This window comes from Lathyrus oleraceus, chromosome 7, assembly GCF_024323335.1.
Source record: "Lathyrus oleraceus cultivar Zhongwan6 chromosome 7, CAAS_Psat_ZW6_1.0, whole genome shotgun sequence".
In the NCBI taxonomy this organism is placed as follows: Eukaryota; Viridiplantae; Streptophyta; class Magnoliopsida; order Fabales; family Fabaceae; genus Lathyrus; species Lathyrus oleraceus.
This window is the reverse complement of record NC_066585.1, coordinates 538069218-538095787: the sequence shown is the minus strand read 5'-3', so window position 1 is coordinate 538095787 and position 26570 is coordinate 538069218. Positions and strand designations below refer to the sequence as shown.

The 26570-nt window shown below is 32.0% G+C and overlaps 4 protein-coding genes and 3 non-coding genes across 7 annotated transcripts; 4 read left to right on the top strand and 3 right to left on the bottom strand.

Moving 5' to 3' along the window:
* The first annotated feature begins 10777 nt into the window (after positions 1 to 10777).
* On the top strand, positions 10778 to 10856 carry TRNAR-ACG (transfer RNA arginine (anticodon ACG)). Its single transcript has one exon. It is a non-coding gene; the product is annotated as a tRNA-Arg (tRNA).
* Positions 10857 to 11144: 288 nt separating this feature from the next.
* Positions 11145 to 11216, bottom strand: TRNAN-GUU (transfer RNA asparagine (anticodon GUU)). The gene has a single exon. It is a non-coding gene; the product is annotated as a tRNA-Asn (tRNA).
* Positions 11217 to 11742: 526 nt separating this feature from the next.
* Positions 11743 to 16715, bottom strand: LOC127107782 (photosystem II CP43 reaction center protein-like). Its single transcript, XM_051045099.1, is given in 2 exon segments — positions 11743 to 14121; positions 14123 to 16715. Coding segments are annotated over 2 exon segments (2430 nt in total). The 5' UTR covers positions 15176 to 16715; the 3' UTR covers positions 11743 to 12744.
* On the bottom strand, positions 16548 to 16619 carry TRNAT-GGU (transfer RNA threonine (anticodon GGU)). The gene has a single exon. It is a non-coding gene; the product is annotated as a tRNA-Thr (tRNA).
* A 626-nt stretch (positions 16716 to 17341) lies between the features above and the next one.
* On the top strand, positions 17342 to 20497 carry LOC127104857 (photosystem I P700 chlorophyll a apoprotein A1-like). The gene has a single exon (XM_051042003.1). It carries the CDS (start codon positions 19133 to 19135, stop codon positions 20495 to 20497), a length of 1365 nt encoding a protein of 454 aa, XP_050897960.1. The 5' UTR covers positions 17342 to 19132.
* A 117-nt stretch (positions 20498 to 20614) lies between these two features.
* Positions 20615 to 21559, top strand: LOC127104856 (protein TIC 214; the record flags this gene model as incomplete). The annotated part of the gene is made up of 1 exon (XM_051042002.1): positions 20615 to 21559. A coding segment is annotated over exon 1 (945 nt), but the record flags the coding sequence as incomplete, so codon positions are not given.
* Positions 21555 to 25593, top strand: LOC127107783 (protein TIC 214). Its single transcript, XM_051045100.1, has 2 exons — positions 21555 to 23674; positions 23764 to 25593. Exons 1-2 carry the CDS (start codon positions 21565 to 21567, stop codon positions 25545 to 25547), a joined length of 3894 nt encoding a protein of 1297 aa, XP_050901057.1. The 5' UTR covers positions 21555 to 21564; the 3' UTR covers positions 25548 to 25593.
* The last annotated feature ends 977 nt before the right edge of the window (positions 25594 to 26570 follow it).

Here is a 26570-nt window from a genome sequence, read left to right as displayed (position 1 = left end):
AGCCATTGCAGATCTGTGAGCTCTGGTTTCCGGTCATACGCGTATGGCACTAGGCAATACGCGTATGAGCTGTTGGTACGCGTATGGGGGGAAGCCTTACGCGTATGGGAGAAAAAGATGACATTTTGAACGTAAATTGGTCTCTGTTGGTACGCGTAATGGGAGATTGTTACGCGTAGCATACGCGTATGAGACAGGTGATACGCGTATGAGTTGGGCGAGGAAATGCGCAATACGCGTATGAGAGTGGGCATTACGCGTATGAGTTTGGCCAGGTTTGGGCAATACGCGTATGGCAGAGGCAATACGCGTATGGGCAGAATTGTGTTTTGCTGTGCTACTGTTGTGCAGTTTTTGGTTGTTTAGGCTGAGTGATGCGACTTAGCTGAGATATGATGTGATAGGGATCATTTCCCGTTGTTTTGAGTGGCATAGGTATTAGTAGAGTGTGCTAATACTGTGTTGCTTTTGTGGCATGACATGATACGCTTTTGTGATTAATTATGTTGATGATGTGTGATGGTGTACATGATGATGTGAATGTATACATTTGTGAATAGACTGTATTATGGCTTAGAGTGTGAGCATGTGTCTATTCTTGATTATTGTTGATGTTGCATTGCTAGGTGATTAGCATGCATATTGTGGCCTTCGGGTGGTAGCTAATTCCCATGGTGAGGAATTAGTGAGTTTAGTCATTTTCGGACTGTGTTGATTGTTTGCATGCTAGGTGAGTAGCGTGCATTTCATGGCCCATTTGGGGTGGTAGCTAATTCCCATGGTGAGGAATTAGTGAGTGAGTCACTATGTCTCAAATGAGTGGGACTAGTGAGCTTGGTAGCCGTGCCTGGATTTGGACGGTGAGGTTGAACTATATGTTCACAAATAGTCGGTACCGCATGCATAGAGTCTCATTGCATAATGAATGTATGGCATATAATATGAATAGATGTATTCCAGTATTATATGTGTGTTGTGTGTCGTGTTGTTGATGTTGAGTATGATTGAGATTATATATATGCTATATGTTATTGTTGAATATGACGTTTGAACGGATACTGCCGCTGCTGAGTGTGTAGTCTGGTTAGGGTGAATTAATGTGTTAATTACTTAGCATTACATGTTGTTCTATAATGTTTGTTATATTGATTGAGGAACTCACCCTTACGCCTATTTTTCAGGTAACGAGAAATGAGTTGAGTAGAAGCTAATGCTTGGAGTCTAGAGTAGTTCTTATGGGTCATGCTCTGATAGATGTAACATCGGGAGGGGATGTTTTAATTAAATTGATATTGGTTGTTGAATGATTTACATGTATTGTGTTACATGTTTTACATTGATGTTGAATTGTTCCGCTGCGAATTATGCAAAAGAACCTTATTTTGATTTAAATAAATGAGCATGACAGGATGCTTGATAATTTTGTTAAATGATTGTGTGGCACCCTTCGGGGCATAATTACTCTGATGAATATATTGTTATTTTAATTATAATAATTTGGGGTATTTTAGAAGGGTGTTACACAACTCATATCCAACTCAAGTCAACAAGGGAACGAAGACTTGAGCGATGGGGAACTATCTCGCAATTGTATGGCAACATGCATCTGAGTTCTCATAACTCAACGACGATCATTATTCAGATTCACGCAACATCGATCCCCAACCGGACCTACGTCTAGGCCAAGGCTTGGTTCACGCATGTCCGTATGATTCGACTTTCGCGGTGGATATCAGGTTCCCCTATGGGAATCTAACCCACTTTTAAGAACCATCACTCGTATGGGACTCTAACCCACCTAGGGTATCTTTCACCGTATGGGACTCTAACCCACATAGGTGTCCACCTTTCCCCCATGTCCGCCATGGTTGGGGCTCAAACCCAATTGAGGCTCGAATCATTGGTCCCACATCCCAATGCTTACTCATCTAAGCATACCACAAGAGATGTGTACCACCCCAGAAAAACCAACATTCTGAATACATGATCGGTTCCATAATCATTGGTTCCATGAACCATAACAAAGTTCGGTTCCACAAATCATTGGTTCCATGAACCATAACAGAATTCATTAATCACAGGTGACTTCATTCACCACAATACACAAATAGTAACATGGCACGTTCCATACAATGCGTCTCATTCTCAATCATGGCAACAATTCGTCCACGACCTCACATAAGCGTCGTACGAATGAATACCGTATTCTCATACATATCACACATGTTCCATAACCTAGATCATATTTATAAGTTATTAATCACGTCATTCTCCTAGATTTCCTCACTCATCTTTGTAGAGTTTTAATCATGTTACTTCACCTTTCACATAACAACAATATTTAATTTTCATCATGATAAAATTCATGGCATTTATAAATCACATAATATTTTATAACATGGAACAATAATAATAGCCCTTTACGTTATCTTTCTAACGCATCCGGCCGTGTCCAAAACGGAGTTACACCACTCAATTAATTCATTAATCTATCTTAATCAAGATTTAGATTAATATTTATTCATTGCATAAGTATTCAACAACAACCTCTTTGGCCTAGTGGTAAGGCATGTACAGTTTCAAGGAGGTCCTGGATTCAAACTCCATTGGTGACAAATTCTGTGCAAACAGAAAATTAAATTTTGTTTCAGTGTTAACCGGTTAACCACTCACGAAACTGCCCAGAAAGTGAGTTTTGCTACGCGTTAACCGGTTAGCTCATACCGTTAACGCTAAAACTATCTAAGACCTCACCTAGTAGAAGAAGAAGATGAAGTTGGTGATGATGAAGATAATGTTGGTTCCATGGCTATCTTCTTCTTTCTCTTTTCTTCTTCCTTTCTCCATTCTTCTCTTTTCCTCCTTCTCTTTTCTTCTCTCTTTCTTTTCCCTTCCTGATAACTCTCTCTTTCTTCTTATCTCTTCCTACTACTTCTTATCATTTTCTTCTTTTCTTTCTCTACCATACAATATATATATAATATATATATAATATCAAGTAATAAGAAAAATATCTCAATTGATATTTCATCTTCCAGCACCAATTGACCAATTATTAATGTTACCAAAATTTCCTCTCTTGTACTTATTAATATTGGTCTGTCTCTTTATTAATAATTAATCTCTTAAGAGTTCACCGGTTACTCTATTAGTCCCAATTGACAACATTTAGAGCACATAGGAGCTCCAATTGTTATAACTAACAAAAGATATAGTACACATGTACTCAATTGATCTAAACTGACAACTAATTGAGCATTTAAGGGAATATTGGATATTACAACGAAAAAAAAATATTAACTTTTTTTTACATATAAAATACCATAATACAATGTTAATATGATGAATACAAATAATATTGACCTTTATTACTTAATTTCACTTATTAACCATTTATATATAATATGAATCATTAATTTATAGTCCTTTTATTTTGTTACTTGGTGATGAAGAAACCTAAAATTTGGTGATGGATAAGAAAATTATCGAATTTATTAAGATATAATATACCATAATACAATGTGAATATGCCGAATACAAATAATATTGATTTTGATGATGTAATTTCACTTGTTACCCATTTATATATAATTTGAATCATTCATTTATAGTTTTTTCATTTTGTTGCTTAGTGATGAAGAAACCTAAAATTTGGTGATCGATAAGAAAAATATTAATTTTTTTTACATATAATATACCATAATACAATGAGAATATGGCGAATACAAATAATATTGATCTTGATTATCTAGTTTCAGTAGTTACCCATGTATATATAATACGAATCATTCATTTATAGTTTTTTAACTTTGTTTCTTAGTGATGAAGAAACCTAAAATTTGGTGATGGAGAAGAAAAATATTGAGTTTTTCTTACATATAATATACCATAATACATTGAGAATATGGCGAATACAAATAATATTGATCTTGATTATGTTATTTCACTTATTTACCATTTATATATAATGTGAATCATTAATTTATAGTCCTTCAACATTGTTACTTAGTGATGAAGAAACCTAAAATTTGGTGATGGAGAAGAAAATTATTGAATTTATTTACATATAATATACCATAATGCAATGTGAATATGCCGTATACAAATAATATTGATCTTGATTATGTAATTTCACTTGTCACCCATTTATATATAATATAAATCATTCATTTATAGTTTTTTTCACTTTGTTGCTTAGCGATGAAGAAACCTAAAATTTGGTGAGGGAGAAAAATAATATTAAATTTTTTTTACATATAATATACCATATAACAATGTGAATATGATGAATACAAATAATATTGAGCTTTATACGTAATTTCACTTATTAACCATTTATATATAATATGAATCATTAATTTATAGTCCTTTAATTTTGGTACTTGGTGATCAAGAAACCTAAAATTTGGTGATGGAGAAGAAAATTATTCAATTTATTTACATATAATATACCATAATACAATGTGAATATGCCGAATACAAATAATATTGATCTTGATTATGTAATTTCACTTGTAACCCACTTATATATAATATGAATCATTCATTTATAGTTTTTTCACTTTGTTGTTTAATGATGAAGAAACCTAAAATTTGGTGATGGAGAAGAAAAATATTAATTTTTTTTACATATAATATACCATAATACAATGTGAATATGACTAAAACAAATAAAATTGAGTTTTTTTTAAGTAATTTGACTTATTAACCATTTATATATAATATGAATCATTAATTTATAGTACTTTAACTTTGTTACTTAGGGATGAAGAAACCTAAAATTTGGTGATGGAGAAGAAAATTATTGAATTTATTTACATATTATATACCATAATACAATGTGAATATGCCGAATACAAATAGTATTGATCTTAATTATGTAATTTAAGTTGTTACCCATTTATATATAATATGAATCACTCATTTATAGTTTTTTAACTTTGTTTCTAAGTGATGAAGAAACCTAAAATTTGGTTATGAAGAAGAAAAATATTGAGTTTTTTTACATATAATATACCATAATACAATGTGAATATCGCGAATACAAATAATATTGAGTTTTATTATGTAATTTCACTTATTAACCATTTATATATAGTATGAATAATTAATTTATAGTCGTTCAACTTTGTTACTTAGTGATGAAGAAACCTAAAATTTGGTGATGGAGAAGAAAATTATTGAATTTATTTACACATAATATACCATAATACAATGTGAATATGCCGTATACAAATAATATTGGTCTTGATTATGTAATTTCACTTGTTACCCATTTATATATAATATGAATCATTCATTTATATTTTATTTCACTTTGTTGCTTAGTGATGAAGAAACCTAAAATTTGGTGATGGATAAAAAAAATGTTAATTTTTTTTTTACATATAATATACAGTAATACAATGTGAATATGCTGAATACAAATAATATTGAGTTTTATTATGTAATTTCACTTATTAACCATTTATATATAATATGAATAATTAATTTATAGTCGTTCAACTTTGTTACTTAGTGATGAAGAAACCTAAAATTTGGTGATGGAGAAGAAACTTATTCAATTTATTTACGTATAATATACCATAATACAATGTGAATATGCCGAATACAAATAATATTGATCTTGATTATGTAATTTCACTTGTTACCCATTTATATATAATATGAATCATTCATTTATAGTTTTTTCACTTTGTTGCTTTGTGATGAAGAAACCTAAAATTTGGTGATGGAGAAAAAAAATATTAATTTTTTTTTACATATAATATACCATAATACAATGTGAATATGATGAATACAAATAATATTGAGCTTTATTACTTAATTTCACTTATTAACCATTTATATATAATATGAATCATTAATTTATAGTCCTTTAATTTTGTTACTTGGTGATGAAGAAACCTAAAATTTGGTGATGGTGAAGAAAATTATCGAATTTATTTAGATATAATATACCATAATACAATGTGAATATGCCGAATACAAATAATATTGATCTTGATGAAGTAATTTCACTTGTTACCCATTTATATATAATTTGAATCATTCATTTATAGTTTTTTCATTTTGTTGCTTAGTGACGAAGAAACCCTAAAATTTGGTGATCGAGAAGAAAAATATTAATTTTTTTTACATATAATATAACATAATACAATGTGAATATGACGAATACAAATAAAATTGAGTTTTATTATGTAATTTAAGTTGTTACCCATTTATATATAATTTGAATCATTCATTTATATTTTTTTCACTTTATTGCTTAGTGATGAAGAAACCTAAAATTTGGTGATGGAGAAGAAAATATTAATTTTTTTTACATATAATATACCATAATACAGTGTGAATATGACAAATACAATTACGATTGAGCCTTATTACGTAATTTCACTTATTAACCGTTTATATATAATATGAATCATTAATTTATAATCCTTTAAATTTGTTACTTAGTGATGAAGAATCCTAAAATTTGGTGATGGAGAAGAAAAATATTGAGTTTTTTTTACATATAATATACCATAATACAATGAGAATATGTCGAATACAAATAATATTGATCTTGATTATGTAGTTTCAGTTGTTACCCATTTATATATAATATGAATCATTCATTTATAGTTTTTTAACTTTGTTTCTTAGTGATGAAGAAACCTAAAATTTGGGGATGGAGAAGAAAAATATTGAGTTTTTTTTACATATAATATACCATAATACAATGAGAATATGGCGAATACAAATAATATTAAACTTGATTATGTAGTTTCAGTTGTTACCCATTTATATATAATATGAATCATTCATTTATAGTTTTTTAACTTTGTTTCTTAATGATGAAGAAACCTAAAATTTGGTGATGGAGAAGAAAAATATTGAGTTTTTCATACATATAATATACCATAATACATTGAGAATATGGCGAATACAAATAATATTGATCTTGATTATGTAATTTCACTTATTTACCATTTATATATAATGTGAATCATTAATTTATAGTCCTTCAACATTGTTACTTAGTGATGAAGAAACCTAAAATTTGGTGATGGAGAAGAAAATTATTGAATTTATTTACACATGATATACCATAATACAATGTGAATATGCCGTATACAAATACTATTGATCTTGATTATGTAATTTCACTTGTCACCCATTTATATATAATATAAATCATTCATTTATAGTTTTTTTCACTTTGTTGCTTAGCGATGAAGAAACCTAAAATTTGGTGATGGATAAAAAAAAATGTTAATTTTTTTTTACATATAATATACCATAATACAATGTGAATATGATGAATACAAACAATATTGAGCTTTATTACGTAATTTTACTTATTAACTATTTATATATAATATGAATCATTAACTTATAGTCCTTTAATTTTGGAACTTGGTGATGAAGAAACCTAAAATTTGGTGATGGAGAAGAAACTTATTCAATTGATTTACGTATAATATACCATAATACAATGTGAATATGCCGAATACAAATAATATTGATCTTGATTATGTAATTTCACTTGTTACCCATTTATATATAATGTGAATATGATGAATACAAATAATATTGAGCTTTATTACGTAATTTCACTTATTAACCATTTATATATAATATGAATCATTAACTTATAGTCCTTTAATTTTGGAACTTGGTGATGAAGAAACCTAAAATTTGGTGATGGAGAAGAAACTCATTCAATTGATTTACGTATATTATACCATAATACAATGTGAATATGCCGAATACAAATAATATTGATCTTGATTATGTAATTTCACTTGTTACCCATTTATATATAATATGAATCATTCATTTTTAATTTAAGTTGTTCCCCATTTATATATAATATGAATCATTCATTTATACTTTTTTTTTCACTTTGTTGCTTAGTGATGAAGAAACCTAAAATTTGGTGATGGATAAAAAAAAATGTTAAATTTTTTTAAATATAATATTCCATAATACAATGTGAATATGATGAATACAAATAATATTGAGCTTTATTACGTAATTTCACTTATTAACCATTTATTGATAATATGAATCATTAACTTATAGTCCTTTAATTTTGGAACTTGGTGATGAAGAAACCTAAAATTTGGTGATGGAGAAGAAACTCATTCAATTGATTTACGTATAATATACCATAATACAATGTGAATATGCCGAATACAAATAAAATTGAGTTTTATTAAGTAATTTGACTTATTAACCATTTATATATAATATGAATCATTAATTTATAATACTTTAACTTTGTTAAATAGGGATGAAGAAACCTAAAATTTGGTGATGGAGAAGAAAATTATTGAATTTATTTACATATTATATACCATAATACAATGTGAATATGCCGAATACAAATAATATTGATCTTAATTATGTAATTTAAGTTGTTACTCACTTATATATAATATGAATCATTCATTTATATTTTTTTCACTTTGTTGCTTTGTGATGAAGAAACCTAAAATTTGGTGATGGAGAAGAAAATATTAATTTTTTAAAATATAATATACCATAATACAATGTGAATATGACAAATACAATTACGATTGAGCTTTATTACGTAATTTCATTTATTAACCGTTTATATATAATATTAATCATTAATTTATAATCCTTTAAATTTGTTACTTAGTGATGAAGAAACCTAAAATTTGGTGATGGAGCAGAAAATTATTGAATTTATTTACATATTTTATACCATAATACAATGTGAATAGACCGAATACAAATCATATTGATCTTGATTATGTAATTTAAGTTGTTCCCCATTTATTTATAATATGAATCATTCATTTATATATTTTTTTCATTTTGTTGCTTAGTGATGAAGAAACCTAAAATTTGGTGATGGATAAAAAAAATGTTAATTTTTTTTTACATATAATATACCATAATACAATGTGAATATGATGAATACAAATAATATTGAGCTTTATTACGTAATTTCACTTATTAACCATTTATATATAATATGAATCATTAACTTATAGTCCTTTAATTTTGGAACTTGGTGATGAAGAAACCTAAAATTTGGTGATGGAGAAGAAACTTATTCAGTTGATTTACGTATAATATACCATAATACAATGTGAATATGCCGAATACAAATAATATTGATCTTGATTAAGTAATTTCACTTGTTACCCATTTATATATAATATGAATCATTCATTTATAGTTTTTTCACTTTGTTGCTTAATGATGAAGAAACCTAAAATTTGGTGATGAAGAAAAATATTATTTTTTTTTACATATAATATATCATAATACAATGTGTATATGACGAATACTGTAACAACCCGTATAATATATATCTAGAATAATATCATACAAGTGTTAAATTTTGGTACTGTCACAACATAAGTGCCCAATGGCATTAATATATATATATATATATATATATATATATATATATATATATATATATATATATATATATATATATATATATATATATATATATGTCCAAACTAAAACATCAATGGAACATGTTATACAATAATGTCCACTTTGAGTATCTTTCACCGTATGGGACTCTAACCCACTTAGGTGTCCACCTTTCCCCCATGTCCGCCATGGTTGGGGCTCAAACTCAATTGAGGCTCGAATCATTGGTCCCACATCCCAATGCTTACACGTTTTAGCATACCAATAGAGATGTGTACCATCACAGAAAAACACACATTCTGAATACATGATCGGTTCCACAAAACATTGGTTCCACGAACCATAACAAATTCATCAATCATAGGTGACTTCGTTCACCATAATACACAAATAATAATATGGCATGTTCCATACAATGCGTCTCATTCTCAATCATGGTAACAATTCGTCCACGACCTCACATAAGCGTCGTACGAATGAATACCGTATTCTCATACATGTATCTCACATGTTCCATAACCTAGATTATCTTTCTAAGTTATTAATCAAATTATTCTTCTAGGTTTCCTCACTCATCTTTGTAAGGTTTTTAATCATGTTATTTCACCTTCCACATAACAACAATATTTAATTTTCATCATGATAAAATTCATGGCATTTATAAATCACATACTATTTTATAACATAGAACAGTAATAATAGTCCTTTACGTTATCTTTAGTCATGTTATTTCACAATCAACCATGTTTAACACCCATCAAAATAAAATTCATAGAATTTGTAAGACGCATAATACACTATAATATGATATCATAATAATAGCCTCTTTCATTATCTTACTAACGCATCCCTCCACATCCAAAACGGAGTTATAACGCTCAATTAATTCATTAATCTATCTTAATCAAGATTTAGATTAATATTTATTCATTGCATAAGCATTCAACAACAACCTCTGTAGCCTAGTGTTAGGCATGTACAGTTTCAAGGAGGTCCTGGGTTCGAATCCCCTTGGTGACATATTTTGTACAGACAGAAATTAAATTTTGTTTCTGTGTTAACCGGTTAACCACCTAAACCGTTAACCGGTTTTCATTCTTATAGTACCTAGCTGGACTTTTAACTGTTTTATCACTTTTCATTCTTATTCTCTTTTTCAATAGCAAGAGAAAATAAGAATGAAAAGGTCGTCTTATTCTAAACCCCAATTATCAAATCTATCCCACTTCACACCTCGGAACGCACAATCCTTATTCTATTTGTATTCTTATAAGGAGAGAGTCGCTTTCACATCTTCTTAATCAAAATATAGCTGGGAAGAGTAAATGTTTCTTATAGGGTACTCCGGGGAACAGATCTAGTGGAGACAGGGTGGGGCCTGTAGCTCAGAGGATTAGAGCACGTGGCTACGAACCACGGTGTCGGGGGTTCGAATCCCTCCTCGCCCACAACCGGCTAAAAGGGGAAGGACCTTGGGGATAAGAAAATAAACTATGATTGAGGTTGAAACAAAATAGTCTTACATTTTTTATTTCTTATAAATACTATATTTATATATAGTATAAATAATAGAATAGCCCCAGACTGTAGAACAAAGGAATATCAATAATCTACACATAGGTATTGACCGGGAGTCCCCAATATAGTAGAATAGTATACGATGAGATAGAATGTAATAGAAACAAACTTTACACTTCCTTTTGATTCCAAATTCTTTAATTGGAAATGAATAAAATCTCCCCAAATAGGATTTGAACCTACGACCAATCGGTTAACAGCCGACCGCTCTACCACTGAGCTACTGGGGAACAACGGCAAATTCTATCCCATCTATATTATCATATAATAAGATATCTAATAATATCTTATACTATATATTTGTAATATATTCCATAAGATAGATATCATATTCATAGAATATGATTGATGCCTTGGTGGTGAAATGGTAGACACGCGAGACTCAAAATCTCGTGCTAAACAGCGTGGAGGTTCGATTCCTCTTCAAGGCATAATATTGAGATCTATTATTGAATTGGAATAAGTTCGCCAGCAGATCACGAAGTTTTGGTGATCTTATCTATCTAATGAAATGAATGGAGAGTCCATTTTGAAATCTATATCTTTCTATTCGAAATAGATGATTTTCTATTAATATTCGTTTCTATTAAGAATTCTTATTAATATATAGATATATATTATATATATAGAAGATATAGATTATTATTCTATATTCAGAAAATAATATGAAATTCAGAAAAAAATATGAATATTTTAATATTCAAGTTTTTAGTTTTACTATATATCTATATATCATATTAAGTATAAGATATAAGCTTTTTCCAATAGAAGGAGTTTGACCCCTCCCATTAATAATGTTTTAGTTTTCTTTATTTGTGGGGTCTTATATATTCCATTTTCATGTGCCTCACACACAACCCGAAAGAATTCGGGGGGAGGGGTCATTTCGTTTTTTGATCCAGAATGAATAGTTTCAAGAGATGAGAGAATTCAGAATACCCACTAGAAATACTAATCCAATCCATAATGATGTACCAGAAAAGACAACATTTTTGTTACTTGACCAACCATCAGGAGAAGCAAATACAACAGGTACACTAATTAATAAAATGGATGAAGTAACAATTAATGCAAAAACAGCTAATTGAAACGCAATAGTCATGTTTAGAATCCTCTAATTTACCAACAAAAGAACTATACCATTTGATCCCCCAACCCCTTATTGACCCCTTCCAAAAAGAAATAAAAAAGACATTCTCCTTATGGAGGGTTTTATCATGAATCCATTGATTTTAGATGACACTCCTTATTGAGGCATGGATCGAGGGGTAGTTTTTTTTATTTCACAAAAGAGCTGGATCATGCATATATAATATATACGGATAGAGAACTAGACCAATAGATTCACACTGGATATCTTTATCATAGAGAGATATCTTTATCATAGAGAAAAGGGTATTAATTTGTATGGTCATGTTCTCTTGAGTGGAATAAAGATAAAATAGAAATTATCTTTTGGAGAGATGGCTGAGTGGTTGATAGCTCCGGTCTTGAAAACCGGTATAGTTCGAAACAAAGAACTATCGAGGGTTCGAATCCCCCTCTCTCCTTTTTCTTGGCGAATGGATTTTTTTTATTGATTTTGGTTGGCTCCGTTTTTTCGGGCTCGGCTATATCACCACTTAGCCGAGCCCGAAAAAAGATTAGATATAAATGAATTGAAAAACAAAACCTTTTTTCAATATGATCTCCTCGACTCAACCCAATATGTATACTAAAATCAAAGTGATTCTTACGTCAAGCATTGGATTTCATGTCTCAATTAAGAGGAGTCATGGAAAGAACAGGCTCAAAATCTCTATCAATTCCTTTTTCAAATCCTGCGGCAGCTGCGCGAGCTCTTCCCGCGTGCCATAAATGACCTACGAATAGGAAGAATCCTAGAACAAAATGAGAAGTAGCTAACCAACTTCTAGGAGAGACATAATTGACTGCATTAATCTCTGTAGCTACGCCACCCACGGAATTTAAAGAACCTAAAGGAGCATGAGTCATATATTCCGCGGAACGACGTTCTTGCCAAGGCTGTATATCTTTTTTCAGTCTACTCAAGTCCAAACCATTAGGACCTCTTAGAGGTTCTAACCAGGGAGCACGCAGATCCCAAAAACGCATAGTTTCTCCTCCAAAAATGACTTCTCCGGTCGGAGAACGCATTAGATATTTACCTAAACCGGTAGGCCCTTGAGCGGAGCCTACATTAGCTCCAAGACGTTGGTCTCTAACTAGAAAAGTAAATGCTTGAGCTTGAGAAGCTTCCGGTCCAGTGGGACCATAAAACTCACTAGGATAAGCAGTATTATTAAACCAGACAAAGCAACAAGCTATAAAACCAAAAACGGCTAAAGCACCTAAACTATAAGATAAGTAAGCTTCTCCAGACCATACTAGTGCACGCCGAGCCCATGCAAAGGGTTTGGTTAAGATATGCCAGATTCCACCAAGTATACAAATGGAACCCAACCATACATGTCCCCCAATTATATCTTCCAAATCGTCCACACTAACAATCCAACCTTCTCCCCCAAAAGGGGATTTTAGTAAATAACCAAATAGAATGCTTGGACTAAGGGTGAAGTTGGTAATTTTTCTTACATCTCCCCCTCCTGGAGCCCAGGTATCATATATACCTCCAAAATAAAAAGCCTTAAATACTAGAAGAAAAGACCCTATACCTAACAAAATTAAGTGAATACCTAAAATAGTAGTCATTTTATTTCTATCTTTCCATACATAACCAAAGAATGGAAAAGATTCTTCAAGAGTCTCAGGTCCCAGAAGTGCATGATAAATACCGCCAAAGCCCAATACTGCAGAGGAAATTAAGTGAAGTACTCCAGACACAAAGTATGGAAAGGTGTCGATAACTTCCCCTCCAGGACCTACCCCCCAACCTAGAGTTGCTAGATGGGGAAGTAAAATTAAGCCTTGTTCATACATGGGCTTCTCGGGTACGAAATGAGCAACTTCAAATAGGTTCATTGCTCCGGCCCAGAATACTATTAATCCGGCATGGGCTACATGGGCCCCCAGTAGTTTACCGGATAAATTGATAAGTCGGGCATTCCCGGCCCACCAAGCAAAACCAGTAGTTTCTTGGTCACGACCAGTTAAAGCTAAAGTTCCATTAAAGAGCGTTTCCACGTGGTAGAACCTCCTCAGGGAATATAAGGTTTTCATGAGGCTGATCTTGAGTCGCCATCCACGCACGAATACCTTCGTTTAAGAGAATATTTTTGGTGTAGAAAGTCTCAAATTCAGGATCTTCCGCTGCGCGGATTTCTTGAGAAACAAAGTCATAGGCACGTAGGTTCAGGGCCAGACCGACTACTCCAAGAGCACTCATCCATAAACCAGTTACTGGTACAAATAACATAAAGAAATGTAACCAACGTTTATTGGAAAAAGCAACCCCAAAGATTTGGGACCAAAAGCGGTTAGCAGTAACCATTGAATAAGTTTCTTCTGCTTGGGTTGGGTTAAAAGCCCGGAATGTATTTGCGCCATCACCATCTTCAAATAAGGTATTTTCTACGGTAGCGCCATGAATAGCGCATAGTAGGGCAGCGCCCAATACACCAGCAACTCCCATCATATGAAATGGGTTTAATGTCCAATTATGAAACCCTTGGAAAAAGAGAATGAATCGAAATATAGCTGCTACACCAAAACTAGGCGCAAAGAACCAACCAGACTGGCCCAGTGGATAAATAAGGAATACAGAAACAAAAACAGCAATTGGACCGGAGAATGCGATTGCATTATAAGGCCGCAATTGAACAGATCGAGCAAGTTCAAATTGACGTAACATAAAACCTATTAATCCGAAAGCACCGTGAAGAGCAACAAAAGTCCACAGACCACCTAATTGACACCAACGGGTCAAATCTCCCTGTGCTTCAGGACCCCATAGTAACAACAAAGAGTGTGCTAAACTATTAGCAGGAGTAGAGACTGCTGCAGTTAAGAAGTTACAACCTTCCAAATAGGAACTTGCCAATCCATGAGTATACCATGAAGTTACAAAGGTGGTACCTGTGAACCAACCCCCCACGGCAAAATAGGCGCAAGGAAAGAGCAATAGACCGGACCAACCCACAAAAACAAAACGGTCCCTCCGTAACCAGTCATCCATAATATCAAATAAATCATTTTGATCTTTGGTAAATTTACCAAGAGCTATAGTCATAGTAATCCTCCTATTCAACTACTTCAAACCATTTCCGAACACCTCCTAGCATTTTCAGGGATGGAACCTTCGAGGCTTTTTTCATTTTATATATGATATGATTTCTCGTAGACTCTCCCTTGTTTTCGACTGGGTTTCGAATAGAAAAATTATTTTTTTGTCGATTGATATCTAATCTAGGTCAAATCCATTAACTTAATTGGCTTATTCCTTTCTATTCTAAAAAAATTCCCTAAGTCATGACTCGAAAAGTGTCTTATGACTCATAAATCCTATAAATAGATTTTTTAAAGAACTATTCCATAAACAAATGATCGATCGCTTTTATTACTCTCGTTACTAGCAGATCCCCAGACATACTACTCTGCTTTTATCAAATAAGATTATTCTTGAATCTTGTTCGTGAAATCAAAAAAAATCGTTTTCTATATTATTCGAATTTGTATGGTTCGAATTTGTATGTCTAGAAAACTACTAGAGGATCCTATATTTTACTTTCTATTTTACATTGATTTCTTTTATTGTCTTCTTTGTTCTATTTTTATTTCATTCAGATTAATCAAATTCCGACGTATACCCTTTCGTGCGGATCGAGGTAAGAAATTGGAATATTTTTCTCTATGTGCAAGTTTCGTCCATTAATTGCCTTCAAAATCTCGTATGCCTCGTATGCATAGATATGAAAACCAAATTTGGATACTCGAAGTCATGATTTGATGGATTTTTCGATTATTTTTATAGACATATCTTCAAGAAATAATAGAAATCAATTTGGATCTTTTCTTGTATTCGGAAAAAAGATATTTTGAAGTCAAATGACTTGTCTGTTGGAACTTAGAATAAGCCTTCCACTGGAGGAGAGGAGTAGCAATTGATTCCTAGGAACAATAAGATTTTATCCGAAATATCAACAGATTCTTGCAGAGTTAGAACCAAAAAGGTATTAAAAAGAAAAAAAGATCCACTGTTCGAATTTCATTTCTATCCAATTTGAATATCAGAATAGTGGATATAGTTATGATTCAATAGGTTAGGTCCACTTACTTTTTTTAGAATCTCTCCCTTTATTTGATTGGAATAATCGAAAATAGGAGTATCTGACAATTCAAGGAAATATCACATTCTAAAAAAAGAAATAATATATATAGAAAAGAATGCCATTTCCCTTTCTAACTAGAATGAGTTTACTCTATTCGAATGATAACAATAACTTAATAGAGTTTCAATTCTAAATTCGATTTTTTAATGAAATTCAACTATTCCTTCGTTTTTTTTATTTTATTACAAACAGAAACTTCTTACAAATATCAAGAATATTTGTATATGTTCCTTCAAATAGGAATACTACTGTTATCATTTTTTGATAAAAAAAAGCCCTTTATCGGATTTGAACCGACGACTTACGCCTTACCATGGCGTTACTCTACCACTGAGTTAAAAGGGCGCCGTTTGAGTCAATTCCCGAATACAGAATAAGCCAATATGAATATGAGTTTAGTACATCTATTTGTTACTGCATATACTTATTATATATATACGAAATATATATATAAATCAGATTTATATATATGTACATAGATCTATTTTTTGTACCAACTCATTAATGAACAAAAAATTGGATTGACGAGTATAGTGAAAAAAGAATTTATTCATATTGGATTTGATAAATATCACTGGAATTCAATTTTTCAAAACCGATTCGAATTGAAGTCATCTTCATCATAACACGAAATTAATTTCATTGATACATGTACCCCTAATTCAAATATTTCTGAATCTTTGATAAATGGATTCTATCCTGTCCCTCAACTGAATTCTTATTGATCTTCATCCTTTTTTACTCAATTTCCAGATTCATTCTCGTTTTTTTATTTCCCGACTTAGTGTGAAATAGAAATATACCTAATTCAATCTTCTTAACACTGAATGAAAGTGAAAGAAATAAGGTGTTAATGCCCCCCTGTTCCAGCAAATCAATCATTTCCAGAAAGGATTCTATGTTTATTTTGGTTTGTTTCGCATTACTTCGTTTTATTTTGTATTTTGTTGAATTATAGATTGGTGATTGGAATGAACAATTTCGAAATCGAAAGGATTAATCAAAAAATTGTAAGGAATTCTGAAAGATGAGAAGATCCTTCTGATCGAATCATTATATTGACAATTTCAAAAAACTGTTCATACTATGAACATAGTAGAATGGAGGTCGGGGAAGGATGCCCCCATCGTCTAGCGGTTTAGGACATCTCTCTTTCAAGGAGGCAACGGGGATTCGACTTCCCCTGGGGGTAGGGTACTACGAAAGGAAATGGATCAGGGATTATCAATAAAGACTAAATTGGATTCTTCCTGGGTCGATGCCCGAGCGGTTAATGGGGACGGACTGTAAATTCGTTGGCAATATGTCTACGCTGGTTCAAATCCAGCTCGGCCCAAAAATATTTCTGGATCCACCATGAAATGATAGAACCCATTTGGTGTTCTCTTAAAATCACCAATGGGTTCGGATACAGAAGATTAGAATCTCGAGTCCTATGTCTTTTTTCCATATTACTTACATATTTTTTCCACAAATTCTGATTTTCCAAAATTCCTATCGGGATCTGTAAGTTTAAAGTCTAAGGAAAGGGTTAAAGTTAAAAAACAAAAAAGACTCTTTTTTGTTTTGTTTCCTTGATTCATTTCTTGATTCATTTATTTTTAAATAAAGTTGGCAATAACGAACGGATTGCGATGCGAGTCATCCGTGTCGATAAAGTGCAGACCCATCAAAATAGGAATATATATAGAAGTGAGCCTCTTTTACAGGGGTTCGAATCTCAAATAGAAAAACAAAGAGTTTGGATGCAATTGTAAGAATATGTATGTATACTATACGACTTTTTCCCTGGGATTGTAGTTCAATTGGTCAGAGCACCGCCCTGTCAAGGCGGAAGCTGCGGGTTCGAGTCCCGTCAGTCCCGATGGATACAAATCCAATCAAAAAAATAAAATATCAATGGATTTCGTGTATGAAAGGGAATAAAAATAAAAATAAAATATCATTTCTAACGGGTATCCCCTTTTTTCTTTCTTTTTTAGTTTGTTTAAGGGAAAGGTTCGGACAAAGAAAGAAAAAGGACTTTTTGATTGCATCATAAAGTCATTTTCTTATTTGGATATCATCGAGATCCTATTTATACCATTGAATTTAGTGACGAAAGATTTTTCATTTCTATGGGATTAAATCCCGAAGTATTTATTAGAAATTAAAGAGAAAGAAAACATAGAGATTATGGAAGTAAATATTCTCGCATTTATAGCTACTGCACTCTTCATTCTAGTTCCTACTGCCTTTTTACTTATAATTTATGTAAAAACGGTAAGTCAAAGTGACTAATTTTAGTGAAACATGACTTCTTATTTCTTATCAATGCAATGATTGAAGAAAAAAATGAAAAAAGGATTTGTATTTCGGGTCTTTGTTTGAATCTTTGTTTTAAATAAAATGATCAGACTACATAACAAAAAGGATCTTCGACAACCCCCAAAAAAGTATATTTCTATATTTCCTATCGAATTGAATTCTAGAAATATTCTTATTTCCTTCATAAATTATATTATTAGAAACCAATTCATCCTATTCACATTTTAATTGATCCTGAGTTTTTTTTTTTTTTTTTTATTCTAATTCTAATATTATTGTCTATATTTTATTCTCTAATAGAGAATAAAATATAGAGAGAATCCATTATATATATTGAATATTGAATTTTTGATAGTTTATTGTCACCATCAGTCAAATAAAAGGGTCCGTTGAGCGCCTAACTGCTATGTCATAATAGATCCGAACACTTGCCCCGGATTCACTTCCGGATCCTAATTGTTCTAGTGAATAACTCAAGAAAATATAGAATAGATAGATGGGAGAAAGATATTCAATATAAACATTTCTCATAAGTTCACTAATTATGTTTTATGTTGGCGGGTCTCTTTGTATGTGTTGTCCGGAAAGAGGAGGACTCAATGATTATTCGTTCGCCGGAACCAAAAGTCCAAATTTTGGCAGATCCAGAAGTCAAAATTTTGGTAGATAGGGATCCCATAAAAACGTCTTTCGAGCAATGGGCAAAACCTGGTCATTTCTCAAGAACAATAGCTAAGGGACCTGATACTACTACTTGGATCTGGAACCTACATGCTGATGCTCATGATTTCGATAGCCATACTAGTGATTTAGAGGAGATTTCCCGAAAAGTATTTAGTGCTCATTTCGGCCAACTCTCCATTATCTTTCTTTGGCTGAGTGGCATGTATTTCCATGGTGCTCGTTTTTCCAATTATGAAGCATGGCTAAATGATCCTACTCACATTCGACCTAGTGCCCAAGTGGTTTGGCCAATAGTAGGCCAAGAAATATTGAATGGTGATGTAGGGGGAGGTTTCCGCGGAATACAAATAACCTCTGGTTTTTTTCAGATTTGGCGAGCATCTGGAATAACTAGTGAATTACAACTCTATTGTACTGCAATCGGTGCGTTGGTCTTTGCAGCCTTAATGCTTTTTGCTGGTTGGTTTCATTATCACAAAGCTGCTCCAAAATTGGTTTGGTTTCAAGATGTAGAATCCATGTTGAATCACCATTTGGCAGGTCTACTAGGACTTGGGTCTCTTTCTTGGGCGGGGCATCAAGTACATGTATCTTTACCAATTAACCAATTTCTAAATGCTGGAGTAGATCCCAAAGAGATCCCACTTCCTCATGAATTTATCTTGAATCGGGATCTTTTGGCTCAACTTTATCCAAGTTTTGCTGAGGGAGCAACCCCATTTTTTACCTTGAATTGGTCAAAATACGCGGACTTTCTTACTTTTCGTGGAGGATTAGACCCACTAACTGGTGGTCTATGGCTGACTGATATTGCACATCATCATTTAGCTATTGCAATTCTTTTTCTCATTGCGGGTCATATGTATAGAACTAACTGGGGTATTGGTCATGGTATAAAAGATATTTTAGAAGCCCATAAAGGTCCATTTACAGGCCAGGGTCATAAAGGTCTATATGAGATCCTAACAACGTCATGGCATGCTCAATTATCTATTAACCTAGCTATGTTAGGCTCTTTGACCATTATTGTAGCTCACCATATGTATGCTATGCCTCCTTATCCATACCTAGCTACTGACTATGGTACACAACTGTCATTGTTCACACATCACATGTGGATTGGGGGCTTTCTCATAGTTGGTGCTGCTGCACATGCAGCCATTTTTATGGTAAGAGACTATGATCCAACTACTCGGGATAATGATAATGAAGGTTTCTATTCAATTTATTAGCCTCCTTTCCTATATAGTACTATATAGAAATATAGTACTATAAAGAGAGGAGCATAGTAATAGCATCGAATAGTAATAAATTGAATAGCAACAACTGGGTTTATTACGGGACGCCTGATGATCTTCATATCCATCTATTATACGCCTTTGCATTTGGCATTGAATAGACCTCATACGGTATCATTCTTACTAGTACCTTATCTTTTCTTTTATTTTCTATACCACAATGACAATCATTTCTATCGGTCGGCTTGGGTATCCGACCTGTCTTCTGGATACAAGGATCCGGTTTTGGTGGATTCTGGATACAAGAATCCAAACTCAATACGTAATTTGAGGATTTACAAAGTATTCTTCAATAATCTTTTGTTTAAACTATTTTATCCCGTTGTTGTTCCAAGTTCAATCGTACTAAGAGTAATGAACATTTATCTGTTTCGATCTAACAATAAATTGTTCTTCTTAATAAGTAGTTTTGTTGGGTGGTTAATTGGTCACATCTTTTTGATGAAATGTATTGGATTGGTATTAGTCGGGTTAAAGCAAAAAAATTCGATCAAATCTAAGATAACTATGAGATTTGATAAATACACTCTCCTACAATTGCGAAATTATACGGCGCAAATGTTTGGAGCTTTTGCATTTTTCTTCTTTGCACTCTATTTAGGCAACTCACCGTCCCCGTATTATTATGGTGCCGAAATGGGAGACTACGACGAAAACCGGGAGGAGGAAATCCAAGCTGCAATAGATGCAGACGAAACTAACCAAGAAGATATTACTGTTTATCTTTCTCAGAATGAGAAAAAAGAGACGACTTCCAACAACATAAATATTGACAAAAATAAAAAACTGGCCCCGTTGGAAAAATCTCTTGTAACGACTCTTTTCGATTATAATCGATGGAGTAGGCCTTTGCGATATATAGAAAATCATAAGTTTAACAGGATTGAAAAAGATGAAAATTCACAATTTTTCTTTCAAACATGCGAAAGTGATGGAAAAAAACGAATATCTTTCACGTATCCACCTCATTTATCTACTTTTCAGAAACTCCTGGAAAAAAAATGGATCTCTTCAGAAGCGATAGCGATAAAACCTCCTATAATGATAATGAATTGTTTAATTATTGGAGCTCGATTAATAAAGAAAAACTAAATCAACTAAGCAATGAATTATTTCAAAAGGCAAAAATTATAGATAGGAAAGATAAGAAGAAAATTAATCCTGCGGATGTATTTGACATTCGAAGGCGATTGTCGGATGATAAGCAGAAACGAAAATACTTACCTAAAATATATGATCCTTTCGTGAATGGAGGCTTTCGTGCAGAAATCCAAAACAACGTTTCACTTCGACCCTTTATTACAAATGAAACTGACACAACAAACTCCATTTTGGTAAATAAGATTCATGGTCTCCTTATTTCTAATAATAGTAATTCTCCAGAATTTGACCAGAAAATAGATCAATTTGATAGAAAATTATTATTAACTAAAATTGGGTTTTTTGTTAAGTTAATCAGTAAATTTTCGGAAAAATCAGTATCAAGTTTGGATTTTGACGCACTTCACTTATTTCCAGAACATGAACAAGGAAAAATGTATTCCGAAGAAAAAAAAAACTTTTTTTTCGACGCAATTCAGACTACTCATACCAACGATACAATTTTCACTACAAGTTTATCGAGTGAAATAAACGAAATAAGTAAAGAAGTTCCTCGATGGGAATACCAATTGATCGACGACATCGAGGTAGGGCTGAATCCTGCCATACACACAAAGGATCCTCAGATTTGTTGCCGATTGCCGGGCGAGCAAATTGTTTTCAGTTGTGAGACACTGTTCTCTAAGACGGATGAGGCTTACAATCGGGATTTTTCGAGGAAGCATCCATCAATAGACCCAAGTACGGACTTTCGTATCCCGCATTTTCTACGGGAAATGGATTTCGACCGAGAGATTATCAGAGGATCCGTGCACGGTCAAAGGCGTAAAATAGCCATTTTGAAACTCTTTCAAGCAAATGTCCATTCCCCTATTTTTGTAGACAACTACCCATTTGGTGGTCTTTTCGATGATATCGTCCAATATGTGAAAGAATATTTCAGGAAACCTGGTACTGATAATTCGGAATTTTTGCAGTTTCAGAAAGTGCAAGAAGAGAGACGGAAAGAGGACCAGAAAGACGAGATTGAAAACAGACTTGAAAAAATCGAAGAGGCCTGGGAGAGCATTCTATATGGTCTAGTAATCAAAAATTTTGTAATATTATTCCAATCAATATTTAGAAAATATATTCTATTACCTTCATTGATAATCACTAAAAATATAATTCGTATCTTATTATTTCAAAATCCGGAATGGTCAGAAGATTTTAGGGATTGGAGAAAAGAAATCCATGTTAAATGCACCTATCAAGGCGTTCCAACAGGTAGCAACGCATTGCCAATCGACTGGTTCTGGGGCGGTCTTCAGATAAGGGTCTTACACCCTTTTGTTCTGAAACCTTGGCACAATAAACCTAAGGTACGATCTACTGAAAAAAAAAGATACACTCCAAAAAGCGTACTTGAAACAACCGCCTTTGAAAAAAACTTCTTGTTTTTAACAGGTTATGGAACACTAGTCGAAGCGTATACTGCTGAGCATGTCCCAAACCCATTTGCATTTTTGGGTCCTATTTTCAATCAAATAACAAAACAATTGAAAAAAGATTTGAAAAAGTCTTTTCGAAAATTTGATAATCAAAAAGAAAGAAAAAACAGGTCTCCAATCCTGGGAGAAGAATTAAAACAAATAGAAAACGAATTGAGTGAAATCCAAAAAAATTCACCAATTAATCCAATGATTGAGGAATCACCCGATATAATTCAATCTATTAATCCAATGATTGAGGAATCGCCCGATATAATTCAATCTATTAATTGGACAAATTCAGAAAAAAGGATAAAAGATCTGAATGTTAAAACAAAGACGATCTTAAAACAAATAGAAAAAATGACAGAAGAAAAAAACGAGGGGGTTATAACTGATGCTAAAAGATTAGAATTAAAAAAAAATCCTTTCCAAATTCTACAAAGAAGAAACGTTCGATTAATCCGTAAATCCTATTGTTTTTTTCAAATTTTCATGGAAAGGCTATACATACATATCCTTACTACTAACTATGTAGAAGGTTTCCTTACTTCGAGCATTGTACAACGTTATCTTAATTATATTAAATTTATTCGTTATTTATTTGAATTAACAAATAAAATTGTAAAGAAATCCATTTACAATACAAAAAAAAAAATGAACAAAAAGTTTATAAAATAAATCAAAGTATAATTCCCTTTATGTCGACTATAGAGAAACCTTGGAATATGAATTCAGAGAATTCTTGTGATGTATCTTCTTTGTCACAAGCCTATGTATTGTTTAAATTATCTCAAAGCCAAGTTAGTAATGGATATAAGTTAAGATCTATTTTTGAATCTCATGGAAGATCTTTTTTTATGAACAATGAAATAAAGGAGTATTTATTGAGAATACAAGGAGGAAGATTAAATTCAAAATTAAGAGATAAGAACCGTCCCGATTCTATAATGAATCAATGGACAAATTGGTTAAAGGTTCATTATCAATATGCTTTACCTCAGAGGGCATGGTCGAGATTAGTACCACAAAAGTGGAGGAATAGAATCCATGAACAGCGGGTGGCTCAAAATAAGGATTTAGATGAATATGGTTCATCTCAAAAAACCCTATTCATTTTTTCCAAAAAAGAACAAGTGGACTTCGTAGAATTAGAAAACGGAGCAGAAGTCGACTTAGTAAAAATGAAAAAAAAAATAAAAAAACAATATGGATATGATCTTTTCTCCTATCAATATATAAATTATGTGGATAAGAAAAAATCCTATATTTATGGATATAAATCACAGTCTTATAACACACCTAAAAATATCAAAGAATTATTTGATATAATGGGTGATAGCTTTATCCAAAATTATATAGGAAAAGATGGTATAGATATGGAAAAAAATATGGATAGAAAGTATTTTCATTGGATGGGAAAAAGAAAAAAGAATTCCATAACGAATCAGAAAGTATTGACCCCAAGATTTGGTTTTTTTTCAAAAGTAAGTGCATATAAGAAGAATCCTTGGATCTTACCACTAGATTTCTTTTTTATGCCGTTTTATACAAACAGTAACATTACTGATAAAATGCAGTTAAAGTTAGAAAAGAAAGAATACGAGATTACAGAAAATCTAAATTTATATCTCGCAAAGTATTATACGATCCGTCCCCATCGTCGCCGTCGTGGTTCTAAGATAATTACAGAAATGTCGAATCTAGTTAAAGAACGTGATTATTTAATAAACAAATATTTGGGTTATTATGGGGACTGTGGGTGTGGCATCAAAGAGGATATGTTTCAGCATTTTAACATACAAGGTTACTTGCTTGAGTTGAAAAAGCTAAAAAAATTCACTATTGTGGCTATCAAAAAGGGGGATATAAATATAGAAAATTTGGTGCGTATCACCAACACGGACTTTTGTTATGGAAACGCTAGGGACATAACAGAATTGCGGGACTACCTAATGTTTTTTATTGAACCCAATCGTGTTTCTATAAAAAATTATGAACAAATCTTTATATATCAAATCATAAGCATAGCATTGAGGCACAAGCGAAAAATTTCGAAAAGAAACTCAAAAAATAGTCGTCTTGAGAATTATGATTTCCTTATTCCCGAAAATCTTTTATCCCCTAGACGCCGTAGAGAATTGAGAATTCTAATTTCTTTGAACTCTAGGAATAGAAAGATTGTGGATAGAAACACAATAAAGGAGAAAAAAATAAATAATTCTTCTGAAGTTTTGACTAAAAATAAGGATCTTGATAGCGATACAAAAAAACTAAAGAATTTAAAATTCTTTCTTTGGCCAAATTATCGATTCGAAGATTTAGCTTGTATGAACCGCTATTGGTTTGATACGCATAATGGAAGCCGTTTCAGTATATTAAGAATACATATGTATCCTCGATTGAAAATTTGATTGAAAATCTAGATTTTGGTTCTATTTATCATTATCATAATATTTCTTGTAATTAATTTGATTGAAAATTTGATTGAAAATCTAGAATTCTGTCCATATAATGCACAATTCTGATTGAAGAACTAAATTAGATAGTTATATGAGTGAAATAAAACAGCTTCGATTTAATCTAATTTCAGAATACTCTATTACTTCTAGTTAGTAGATAGTATGATGATTTGAATGAAAGGGCAGTAAAAATATGGAGTCTCATTTTCTATGTATAAGAATGAAATAAAATGATAAACAAAAGAGGCCATTTAACCCAAGATTGGATAATTTGTCATCCTGTTTTGAAGCGGTCTCAAAAGACCAACCTTATTGAGTTTTAGTTACCATTTTTATGAATTCTCATAGATATATAAAAATAAGGGGGGTTAATAAAAAAGAGTGGATGGTTAGAAACACCAAGATACACAAAGGATTAGTAACACAGATTTTGTAAATTATCCAAAAGAAAATTTACGCAGAATATAAAAAGAATACTAATTGGGGCTTTAAGTTGGTGGAAAAAAGAAAGCAGTACTCCCCACAACTCCGATCCAGAGTATGCTTCCATCCACTCACTAAATAAATTACTATCAGGAACGGAAAAATCCTTTAAAATTTTTGCAAGTCCCTTTTTCATAGCACAAAAAAGAAGAATAGGAAGAAAAATAATAAGAAATCAAAAAGGAAAAATAGATTTCTCTTTCGTTTTTGATTTATTATATCCATATTCATGGAGATCAAATTTAAGAATTAAGAAACGAATGTGTAATTATTTTTCGTCATTCAAAATCATGAGGATTATTGAGAATTATAAAAGAGTATTTTATTGAAGAATTCAGTTATTACTCAACAAAGTTTTTTTTTTGAGGGATGAGATCAATTCAGAAGTGCCTTAATTGGATATTTTATTAAAATAGATTTCTCTTTCTTATTTCGTTATTTGTAGAACATACAGAATTGAATTGGTCTAATTCAGAACCGTTCGATAGATTT

Excerpts from the sequence above, each read along its gene's own strand:
- LOC127107783 (XM_051045100.1), top strand. The coding sequence starts at position 21,565 with ATGGATCTCTTCAGAAGCGATAGCGATAAAACCTCCTATAATGATAAT. Across the intron at positions 23,675-23,763 it reads TACTACTAACTATGTAGAAG|AAATCCATTTACAATACAAA; the intron begins GTTTCCTTACTT and ends AAAATTGTAAAG.
- LOC127104857 (XM_051042003.1), top strand. The coding sequence starts at position 19,133 with ATGTTGGCGGGTCTCTTTGTATGTGTTGTCCGGAAAGAGGAGGACTCA.